The following is a 12,450-nucleotide window of genomic DNA, read 5'->3' as shown; positions in this document are numbered from 1 at the left end:
AGGGAAGAGCAAGCCTGACTCCATATTGGCTGTTTCTTTCACTTTGACCTTTGTATTCTATTGCTTTTGCTACAAGTTAATCACTAAAAGAATGTTGCCTATAGCTTGAAATATACAGGACAGCCCAGCATCAAGGCTCTGATGTTTAAAGGTGTAACATTTCTCCATTCATACAGAGATAAAAAGTTGCAGAACAGAGAATAACAGTTGTCTTGAAGGTTTAAAGGAACACTGTGACCTGACCTACACCAGCAGCTGCAAGAACAAAGGATTCAGGCACCAAGAGGTTTGCAATAACCAACCACGCCCCCTCCCCTTTTAGTATAAAAGCAGCCTGAATCCTAACCTGGGTGAGAAGGCTCTTTGGGACACTAGTCCACCATCTTCTCAGTCTTCCTGCTTTATGAATAAAGTCACTACTCTTTGCCTCAACAACTCCTCTCTCAATTTACTGGCCCATCCTGTGGTGAGCAGTGTGAACTTGGACCTGGTAACAAAAGGGCTTGTGTGGCAACTGCCGACTTTGGCCTTCTGCTCCTCTGAGTATTGCTGCCACCTCAGCTGATGACATGGTTTGCCAAAACCAGCAAAGAATCTCATCACATCCCTACTGAGGGAAACTTTCAAGCAGTGTGGGCTTACTGGATTTTGAGCAACAAGTGGTATGGCCACGCCTACCTGCGAAACATGTCCGCATACTCCCAGTGTGATGCTCCACCCATGCCCAGGGTGCCTGGCTGCTGGGAGAGGTGACTATCACTTTCAGTGTCCACGGCATAGGCCACTCCTGTTTTTCCCTGGCACGGGGCAGCTCAATGCCACGACCTCTAAGTAGTAACAGCACCCAATTATCTGATGCATGACCGAGAAGAATGTCTAATGACCCACTTTTATGAATAAGAGGGTGTTTGAGATAAACACATATGCTGCTTATACTCAAATAAAGTTTATACAATTGATCCTACCTTACACACCGATTTGCCTGGCAAACTCTCCACCCCCATAAAAGTGGGCTTCCACCCAGCTGTGCCATTTATGCCCCAAATGCCTGTTTTCTGCTGACCAACTACAATGTACAAATCAATGTCCTCAAACAGAATCTGCGAGTCATCATGATGATTGATTTCTTTAGGGCACCAAAATCTTCAAAACTGCTTAGTCCCTCTTTTGCTTTTCTGTCAACAAAATCATTACATGCGGAGATTAAGTGACCACTCACTTTATTTCTGAGGTAATAAAGGGTGTCAGTCTCTTTGTATTTAAGACCATTAATTAGTTTTTAAATACTAAAGAAAGCCTAAGCTCCAGGGAAAAGCCGAAAACCTCTCCAAGGTCAGAAGCTACCGTGGATTTACATTTCACAGCTTCGCAAAGAAGTTTTGAGTTCAGAAGGTCAGAGAGTTACACTTTAGCTCTGCCAATCAGTATGAGATACTACCAGCCCTTTCATCACACTTCACAAATCTGGAAAATCTTTCACCGCCAGGAGACCCAGGAGACATCATCAGATAAAATATCAGCACATCAGACAGTTTATAATCTCAAGATGTTGGATAATGTTCCAACGTCCTTTTTTCCCTTTCTTCTTTCAACCAACAAGAATGCTCACAGTAGACAGCCCCTGGGCATACGCGTCAGCATCAAAATGTGAGACGTTTCAGCCCCCAGTGTCCACCGATGTGCCCCTCACTCTGAAGCCTTGAATTACTACAGCCTTGAAAGTCTTAAAGTGGGACGTGGATGATGAATTAAATTTCAGGGAAATGCTTTCTTCATCCATCTGGCAGCTGATGACACATTTAGTACTCTTTACTGCCTATCTGTCCTGAAGAAAACGCTGTGATTTAAACACAGTAAATATTCCTGAAGGGAAGGTTATCGGCTAGATCGAAGGGACTCCGAGGAACTTGGGCAAAGGAAACAGGAGATCACAGGCTGAAGTCGAGGAGAAAATGGAGGATCCGGAAGTCGGGGATTAAGAGAAGAAAATGTCAGTGGTGGTGGGGAGAGAAAAAAATGGGCAGGGGGTGATGGGTCTACAGAATAGAAGGACTGCAGGGAGAACAGACCAATGAGATTTATGGGGAGAGAGGAGAAAGCTACTGAGGGAGCAGAGGCAGCCCAGGAGAGAAATTCTGGGCAAGCTGAAAGCAGAGACAAGGGGGTGTGGGAGCCAGTCTCCAGGCCAGTCCCCATGCTCTGATGATCATGCCCGTGTGCAGTCCCTTCTCACACTCAACTGGACTGACATCTCCAGTTCCTAAGCTCTGATGGAAATGACGCTGTCCCTGACATCCGAGGCGAGGTCACAGACAGGACCTAGCACTCTCTTTCAGATCCCTCACTCTCAGGAAACACAGCTGCAACATTCTAAGAATACTGAAGCCAACCTATGAAGGAATCCACCCAGTGAGAAACTGAGGCCTCCTGCCAAGAGCTGGTGCAGTTTGCCTCCAAGTGAGCAGGTCACCTTGGGAGGGGATCCTCTGTTCCCAGCCAAGCTTTGGGCAACTGCAGCCCTGGTGCACAGCTACAACCCCATCTAAGACCTTATCCCAGTTAAGTCGTCCCTGAATTCCTGACCCCCAAGAACTGTGGGAGAAAATAACTTTTTATTGTTGTTTTAAGCTGCTAAATCTGGGGATAGCTTGTTACTAACAATATTATCTATAGATTACTAATAGGGTTGAAGTATGTCGAGAGCAGGAAGGGACTTCCCTGGTGGTCCAGTGGTTAAGAATCCACCTTCCAATGCAAGGGACGTGGGTTTGATCCCTGGTCGGGGAACTGAGACCCCACAGGCCTAGGGGCAATTAAGTGTGCGTGCCACAACTAGAGAGAAGCCCACGCACCACAATGCAGCCCAAAATAAATAAATTCAAAAAATTTTAAGAGAGGGCAGGAAAACAGACACAAAAGGTAGAGCTGGGAGCTCAAGTCGTAACAGGAAAGCAGAGAAGGCAATAATATCAGCAGAGAAGTCTGACCTCTCTCATTTTCTCTTTCCTTCTTCTTACCTCATTGCATATCAATTTCTTTTTTCCTAAGTGAAACTTCTCTCATGTGAAAACTGAACCTGGACACCCCAATGTTTCTGGTAATACAAATGGGACAACAGAATATAAAAGAATAACAACAGCATAACAGAGTAACAAAGTTATCCTAAGTGCTTTCTTTATATTTAATCAGTTAAGCTCAACCCTGTGCAGCACGTCCCAGAAATCCCATTTTTCACAGGTAAGGGTGATGTGACGTGCAAGGCCACACAGCTGGTGAGTGGTTAAGCCAAGACAGCCCAGTTTCCGAGCTCCCGCGCTGGACCACGTCAGCATCTTGTGTCCATCTCAGACCAGGGGCCTGGGGGCTCACCCTTCTCAGAGCGTCTCACCCTATGTGACTGCCATGCCAGGGGGTGCTGTCTCTGCCTTCCCCCTCAGGCTTAAGTGGGCTTCTCAACTGGGGCAGATTGGACTTTGACAGAAAATTCTACTAAGCAAGCAGAACACAACTCAGCAACTGAACAACAAGGAGAGTAACAGGAAAATAAACAAGAGTCCTGAGGAGACATGTGCCCTCCAGACACAGGCCTAGGGCAGCCTGACTCCCCAGATGCCTGACTGAGGTGGGCAGCCTGGTGCCGTGGAGGTGGAGGTGGCCCGTTTCTGGCTGCAAAAATGTCTCCTCCCTGCATGACTGTCAACGAGAGGGGCCCTGAGTTTAGAAAAGCCAGATTCCCCAAATCATCACAAAAATCAAGGCCAACCTCTCAGCCCTAGGGTCTAGGTTCTGCGGAACGCCGGGACCCGCCCAGTAGCCCTAGCAGCCTCCTTTATGAATTTCTGGCCTGAGGACAAAGTTCCAAGCATCCAGCAGGCCAGCCTTGCTTTCTCACTGCGTCCTCGGGGGCCAGGAGAGGTCATGTGCATGATCTACTTTCAAGTCCCAGTCATGCCACACTGCTCATGACCTGTGGTCAGAGGACCACCGGGGAACATCATCCCACGTCCAGGACCCCGTACTTGCTGGGCCAGGACCACAACATCCGTTTCCAACCTGTGCCGATCTCGACCACGCTCAGCTCCACTGCTGGCTTCCAAAGGAAACCAGTAACCCTAACCTACTGCAGACTTTGTCATTCCACTAAGCCTTAAGGGGTCAGGCAGAACTGCTGGTCACATGGTGTAACCATTTCACCTGAAAAGAATCATCATTAGATACGATGAACAATCTCTTCCACCAAAGTCTCCCAGGAAGAACTGTCAACAGGCGTTCTCCTCTACCTTCCCCCTCCCTTCACCCAGCCTCTCCCCCAGCCCAGGATCCCTTTTCTCAACCCTCCACTCTCCCTGTTCATTCCCCAATCTCACAATCCAGTCTTATTCAGAGCATCTAAACCCAGGCACTCCCCCTCCTAAAAGACCTATGCAACACAGCTTTCCAAGGGGTGCCTGTGTTGGGGTCATGGAAGCAGACCCATAGCGGGTGGGGGAAGGTCAAAGGTTAGAGATGAAGTGCTTGAGAGGGTCAGAGATCCCAACTGGCCACTGGGACTTGAGCAACTCACTTCATATCTCTGTCAGATTCTCCATCTATAAGATAAAGATGAACTAAAATATCTGGGGTCACTTCCGGTTTCCACACTCTATGATTTTAGGTAACTATCTAGCAAAACCAGTAAGTTTTAACTGAGGAACAAGTAAGTCTCAGTTGTCCTAACATCGTTCAGTTTTAGTTTTAAAGAACCTTAATGACTTGGTCGCCACCCTATTTCTCAACATCCCCACCTTGCAAAAAACACAATTTGATGCCAGCAAATTTGGAAAACTCAGCAGCGGCCACTGGACTGGAAAAGGTCAGTTTTCATTCCAATCCCAAAGAAAGGCAATGGCAAAGAATGCTCAAACTACCACACAATTGCACTCATCTCACATGCTAGTAAAGTAATGCTCAAAATTCTCCAAGCCAGGCTTCAGCAATACGTCAACCGTGAACTTCCAGATGTTCAAGCTGGTTTTAGAAAAGGCAGAGGAACCAGAGACCAAATTGCCAACATCCGCTGGATCATAGAAAAAGCAAGGGAGTTCCAGAAAAACATCTATTTCTGCCTTATTGACTATGCCAAAGTCTTTGACTGTGTGGATCACAACAAACTGTAGAAAATTCTGAAAGAGCTGGGAATACCAGACCACCTGACCTGCCTCTTGAGAAACCTATATGCAGGTCAGGAAGCAACAGTTAGAACTGGACATGGAACAACAGACTGGTTCCAAATAGGAAAAGGAGTACGTTAAGGCTGTATATTGTCACCCTGCTTCTTTAACTTACATGCAGAGTACATCATGAGAAATGCTGGGCTGGAAGAAGCAAAGCTGGAATCAAGATTGCCGGGAGAAATATCAATAACCTCAGATATGCAGATGACACCACCCTTATGGCAGAAAGTGAAGAGGAACTCAAAAGCCTCTTGAAGAAAGTGAAGGAAGAGAGTGAAAAAGTTGGCTTAAAGCTCAACATTCAGAAAACGAAGATCATGGCATCCGGTCCCATCACTTCATGGGAAATAGACAGGGAAACAGTGGAAACAGTGTCAGACTTTCTTTCTTTGGGCTCTAAAATCACTGCAGATGGTGACTGTAGCCATAAAATTAAAAGACGCTTACTCCTTGGAAGGAAAGTTATGACCAGCCTAGACAGCATATTCTAAAGCAGAGACATTACTTTGCCAACAAGGGTTCATCTAGTCAAGGCATGGTTTTCCCAGTGGTCACGTATGGATGTGAGAGTTGGACTGTGAAGAAAGCTGAACGCCAAAGAATTGATGCTTTTGAACTGTGGTGTTGGAGAAGACTCTTGAGAGTCCCTTGGACTGCAAGGAGATCCAACCAGTCCATTCTGAAGGAGATCAGCCCTGGGTGTTCTTTGGAAGGAATGATGCTGAAGCTGAAACTCCAGTACTTTGGCCACCTCATGCGAAGAGTTGACTCATTGGAAAAGACTCTGATGCTGGGACGGATTGGGGGCAGGAGGAGAAGGGGAAGACAGAGGATGAGATGGCTGGATGGCATCACTGACTCGATGGATGTGGGTCTCAGTGAACTGCGGGAGTTGGTGATGGACAGGGAGGCCTGGCGTGCTGCGATTCATGGGGTCGCAAAGAGTCAGACACGACTGAGCGACTGAACTGAACTTGCTTCCTCTCCTGCCTTTGGTCCAGCCCCTTAGAGAGCCCGACCTTCTGTGAACACGTCTGAATGGAGTGGAGTTGTCTTCCTCACAAGAGTATTACCCTGAAAGCAATGAGGGCATTTTGCGGGGGAGGGGGAGCTGCTTCTGAATCCCCACGTTTTTTGAGGAGCAAATAAAAACACCACTGCCGCCCTGGAGTCAGAGATTAAACATCACAACGTCAGTATTTTTCATTTTCAATTATTTTAGTGTCTCCACCCAAACGCCTGAATGGTTCCCAGAATCTGCCACAAGGTGGGGGGTGGGGGATTGTGACAGAATAGCAAATTCTGCTCACCTTTGCCAAAGCCCCTGTTAAGTAAAACCAAGATGGGGGAGGGGCGGGGAGGAGGCCACGCGCCAAAAGCTGCGGCGTCCTGGGAGAGTGACGGGAGCGTCAACTCCTGCCGATGCTGTCCTGCCCTGCGCTGCCTGCTTTTGCCAGCGCTCTGCAAAGAGACTTCCCACAAAGCCATAAAAGCATCGAAGTAGGATAAATAGGAGTAAAGAGCTGCTGCCCATGAAGAACGGCCCTCCACTGTCAGACATCCCCTCTTAATGGATCTTAATGAGCTATTTTAAATGAAGGGGAAGGAAAAAGCCTAGCACTAACACATGATAATTATCTGTAATTCTCCATGTGTAATGTCACTTAATAGAGGAAAATAATGCAAATGTGGACAGATGCTGACTAGAGCCTTACAGTGACATCAAAATGAGGGTATTTTGTACAGTACGGAGCACGCCTAAGCTGCAGTATTTCAAAGGCAAGTTTTCATCCCAAGGTCAATACACACCACGACTGTGGGGAATCTGCGATGAAATGAATGCCCACAAAGTACAACCCCCGGAAACAGGCAGGGGCTACAGATATTTAGCTTTATATCCGAACAGCTGATGGGTGTAGCAGAGACTTGTTTAGCTTCAAATATTTAATGTAAGATTCAGTGAGTCTATATCAGCTTGAGTGAGAGGAAGAAGAATGGATTCCCCAGCCTCCTAGACAGGTTTTTGGACAACTTACAAGAACTACAATCTTAGCATTGTAGGAGTCACCTAAAGTCAAACGTTCTTCTTTTACAGATGATCAAAAGAAACCCAGAGGCGGTCTCGCAGCTGTCAGCCAAGCCTCAGGTGTGCTGGAGGAGAAAGGAAGGCGTGAGAGGTCACGAAAGGGGTGTTACCCTTTATCTTACTGGTGATTTCAATGTCAGTCTTGACCAGGAATCAGCATTTCCTGTAACTTTCTTCATCTCTTTTTGGATCAATGAATAATCCGTGAGCACTTACCATGGAACTGTGTGTGCTAAATTCTGAGGTTACTCTAAATACTAAGATGTATCTATTGTAGTTGGGAATGATTTTATCTAATGTCTCTGCAATCTTATTAAACCTTGTTAGCAAGTCTTAAAAATCCCCCTGGAGGACTTGCCTGGTGGCCCAGTGGTTGAGAGTCTGCCTTGTAATGCAGGGCACATGGGTTTGATCCCCTGCCGCAGGGCAGCTAAGCCCGCCTGTACATGACAATTAGAGCGCCTGTGCGCCACACAGAGGCTTCCCAGGTGGCACTAGCGATGAAGACCTTGCCTGCCAATGCAGGAGACACAAGAGATTCGAGTCTGATCCCTGAACAGGAAGATCCCCTGGAGGAAGTCATGGCAACCCACTCCAGTATTCTTGCCTGGAAAATTCCAGGGACAGAGGAGCCTAGTGGGTTACAGTCCATAGTGTTGCAAAGAGTCAGACACGACTGAAGCGACTTAGCAGACACACCCATGCCACAGTGAAGATCCTAAGTGCTGCAACTGAAACCTGATACAGCCAAAAATAAATAATTTTTTAAACATAATTATACTATTACGTTACTAACTTCTGTACTATTAAAAAAGAAACCCAATTCTTCACTTCAGACTTCCACATCTGTGAGTGATCTCCTCCCAGTATGTGCACATGTGTAATGGAGCATAGCATCATCACCTGACCTGGGGGCATCCACAGGAAAGAACAATTGTGGGCTAAGAGCTGAAGACAGACGAGGAAGAGAGACAAGAGCCCACGTCACCAATGGATAAAAAAAGGGGAAAACAGCCAAGACCCAGGAGAGCATGGTCTAAGGTACCCTCTGGGATGGCCACAGACAACCAGAGGCCAAGGATCACAGCAGTCCTGCCTCCGGCAACAGCCGGGGGAGAAACGCAAGTGAGCCCTGCAGGTGGACCACTGGAAAGCTTCGTTTGGGTCTGCATGGGTTGACAATCGCCAGCACTAGGAATCGCTTGCTTTTGCTTTAATAAAGGATAAAACGATCGAAACTGGAAACAAGATAAATTGACTTGATTTTTATTTCAATTTTCTTGAAAGTTACCTGGATTAAAACACAGAACACCTCCAATCTATTCTGGGGAAAAGAAGTTGGGAAAGAAAAGCTGAAAATAATCACATTAGAGATTTTTAATTGATACAGCTTTTCTTTTGGAGTTGACATTTAAGAATTCCATTGAAATCATGTTAAGTGCTGACCTAAGCCAATTTAGCACTTCAGAAAATGGCCAGCTCTTCTGATAAATATCAGGAACTTCCAGCACTTAGAGGTTACCTAGAGCTGTGCTCCGAATCCCAGACTGACTATTGGTCCCTCCAAATTCTGCCAACATACATAAGCAAGCAGGCACAAAACCAGATGATCTGTCCTTTTCCAGTAGAAAGTTCTGTTCCTGATGTCAGGCACTTAGACAAGAACATAGCAAGTTCACTCTGGAGGTAGACACGATGGTCTCCGGACCTGACAAGCACACCGAGTGTCAGATGGAGAACACCACCCTGCAGGCAAGGAGAACCCGCAGACCCACTTCCCTGCCAGCCCAGCAGGTTCCCGCCCCGAATTCCCAAGGCACGCTGGGCCTTTTATCTTTCACTTTACCAGTGAAAATGTTTTTCAAGATCCTTAAGGGAAAGAAAATTTCCCACTTGGATGATACCTGAAACGTTTGGGTCACCAACTTTAGAGAATGTATTTGTCACCATGAAGATACTTCCAATGTCAACTAAACACTCCAAGAGTAAGAAAGAGAAAGATAAATATCATATACTAATGCATATATAAAGAATCCAGAAAGATGGTACTGATTAATTTATTTGCAGGTCATCAGTGGAGAAAAAGACATAGAGAACAGATTTAGGAACACAGGGTCGGGGAGTCGGGGAAGGAGAGGGTGAGATGTATGGAGAGAGTAACATGAAATGTATATTACCATATGTAAAATAGATGGCCAATGGGAATTTGCTGTATGACTCAGGGAACTCAAACAGGGGCTCTGTAGCAATCTAGAAGGGTGGGATGGGGAGGGAGGTGGGAGGGAGGTTCAAAAGGGAGGGGACATATGTATACCTATGGCTGATGCATGTTGATGTATGGCAGAAAACAACACAATTCTGTAAAGCAATTATCCTTCAATTAAAAAAAAAGTACTGCTATTTTATCTGGCAAATTTACTCAAAAGTTTAAACTACTGAGAGCTACTAAGTCAAATTAAACTTACTGAAATTCTGCAAATTTGGTTTCACTTATCATTCTTCTCTACTAGATAAAATGCCTATTAAACCAATTGCTTAATCATGTTAAATTACTGTTCATATTTTCAGGAGATCACAGTCAAAACCTAAAATTTATTTCTTCACCAAAATGAACATATTTTTCTTGTGTTACTAACTTCTGTATATAAGTATTCTACTAGAATTTCACTCTATTTTAGACTTTTACATAGTCAAATTATGGTAACAATATTAAAATCGTGAATTTTAAATGAGATTTCTAAAAAGAATCATGGTTTCTAAATGAGATTTCTAAAAAGAATCAATCTCCAAAGCTTTGCCATTGCAAATTATTCTGATTATAATAGGAAAACTACTGTTTACTGATATAAAACTATATCATGTTCAACCCTAACCATAATTTTATATTCCCATTTAAGAGATGGGAACACTTTAGCTCAGAAGAGTTAAGGTAAATTGACCCAAATTACGAGATAAAAAAAGGATACAGGATCCAAAGTCAAGTCTTCCTGGCTCCAAATCCTAACTTCTTTCCTTTTTGATTTGTTACTGCACCCAAGTCCCTGAACAAACTAACCACTAAATTATGCAACAGAACGGAATCACACGAACACGGCACATATCCTATTTCATACCTTTAGTCCTCTGAAACTTCCTGGGCTGGTTGGAGAGGAGCTGGAGGATTTCGTCGATTTAGGAGTGGAAAGCTGGCTGCTGGGAGTTCCATTAACTGACCATGAGACAACAAAGGAGACAGAGGTCGTCAGAACCCAGAGCCACCAGACGGGACAAAAACACCAAGACATGCCCCACACAGCTCCAACAGAGCTGCAACTCACTGAAAGCTCAAAGCAGATGGCAAATCAGCAAAAAGCAAAAATAACGTGTCTTACTGCATTACAGACAAAGTATCAGACAAATAAGCAGTGAAACTAGATTTTCAATAATAGTTTTCCAGCAGTAACATAAACAAATATATAAAACGCTATGGAGTTCGAGATGTGAACGGGAACTTGTCCACAAATCCTGCATGCCAGCGAGGGTAGAGAAATGCTTGGCTGTCGTATTTGTAACTGTTCACTCGGAAGGCTGTCCTATAACCTGTCCAAACGACCTGAATCACTGAAGCATTTCTCAGTCTCTCCCAGATCAACTCCACAATACAATAATTCTAACACATATCCTAAGGGTATTCTTAATGGAAAAAGAAAATTATTGGTCATTTCCCCCTGTAATACCCACTTATTTGTTTAAAGGTCATAAAAGGCACTCTTCCGATTTCTTTTTATCTGGACTAGTTATTTCTGATTCCTTCCATTTTCTTGTCTTCTTAGCTTAATTTTCCCATTATTTAGCAAATCTTGGTGGGTTTTTCTGACACCCTCCTCTAAACTTCCGTACATTTCCTAGGTCGAAAGCTCAGTTTAGAGACTAGGTAACGAAAAGCATGGCCGTGGCGGCTTCCAAGAGGGGGTGAGCTTGCAGATTTTACAGTAACTATACAGTGCTAGTCACACATCTCACTGTGACTCAGGCTTATTCCTAATTATACCACTTCGGTTGTAATTTCACAAAGCTATTAGTTAACACCTGGTACTAGTTTTTTTTTGTTTTTTGTTTTTTGTTTCCTTTTCTAGGGAGTTATCTTAACCCCTTTTATCATTAATTTTCAAAGCTTTTACCCCAAGTAGATGAAAACTGCCATTCATCTCTACAGAAAGACAAGCAAAGTCCATTTCCTTTTAAAAAAATCTTTTTAATACAAGGGAGCAGACAACTGTTATTTTAAATGATGCTATTAAGTATAAAAAGCAAAATGCAAAACTCCTGAAAAGGTGACCTCAAAAAACTGAGCACCAGTCCTTGAAAGGAGGCAGAATTCTGGATCAATAAGCATAATATTTGTGATGAGATGAATCATTCATGTTTGTTTATCGTATGACTCACTGTAAAAATTCAGCAAAGATGCAAAAATTTTAGTTATTTTTCAATTACCAAACTTTAACTTTTCTAGTTTAAAACCACTCATTCATAAATCATTATCAGTTATCTAGATTTTCTGAACAAACATATGTGGGTATTTATAGCACAAGTGCAACACAAGTAACTGTACAATTAGAAAACTTTTTAGAGTATTCAACAGTCCTGCTTATTTTTCAAAAAAGTTACACTTCAATTAACGCTGTTTCTTTTAAAAATTCTCTTTAAAGGGAACTGGTGGTAGGAATTCACATAGAAAAGAGATATTTATGAGCTAGTGAGCTTGCTAGGAGCTGATACTGAGTCTAGCTCCTTTTCCTCTTCATTCAACACAACTACCTGTTCAGGTCCTCTTCCCCAAGTGCTGTTACCTTTCACTGATCTTCAGAAACCACTCTGCAATCAAAGATTTCCCTGGAGCAGTGATGGGAAAGGGACTAAAGAAGAAAAATTAGTTCCTGTAAATGGTAATCCCTGTGGCCAAGCAGTGTCCCTAAAAACACACCTCCTAACAAAACTCACTGGCAGGGACTGAACTGGTATCTGCATATACATGTTCATATTTATCCTTAACGGAGAAGGCAATGGCACCCACTCCAGTACTCTTGCCTAGAAAATCCCATGGACGGAGGAGCCTGGTGGGCTGCAGTCCATGGGGTCGCTAAGAGTCGGACACGACTGAGCCACTTCACT

At 44.3% G+C, this 12,450-nt stretch overlaps 1 protein-coding gene across 9 annotated transcripts in view; it reads right to left on the bottom strand.

The window, feature by feature from the left end:
• DCLK2 (doublecortin like kinase 2) overlaps window positions 1-12,450 on the bottom strand; it is a 188,746-nt gene that overhangs the window by 48,015 nt on the left and 128,281 nt on the right. For all 9 annotated transcript variants that reach the window (XR_003506140.1, XR_003506139.1, XM_027513415.1 and 6 more), the window contains one exon: window positions 10,413-10,507. Coding sequence is in view for 7 of the 9 variants with exons in the window: in XM_027513415.1 (XP_027369216.1) it covers window positions 10,413-10,507 (95 nt within the window). In the remaining 2 variants the exon portion in view is untranslated. The remainder of the gene's footprint in view (window positions 1-10,412; window positions 10,508-12,450) is intronic.

Source organism: Bos indicus x Bos taurus, chromosome 17 (assembly GCF_003369695.1).
Source record: "Bos indicus x Bos taurus breed Angus x Brahman F1 hybrid chromosome 17, Bos_hybrid_MaternalHap_v2.0, whole genome shotgun sequence".
Taxonomy (NCBI): domain Eukaryota; kingdom Metazoa; phylum Chordata; class Mammalia; order Artiodactyla; family Bovidae; genus Bos; species Bos indicus x Bos taurus.
Note: the sequence above shows the minus strand (reverse complement) of the source record. Positions and strands in the feature narration are given on the sequence as shown.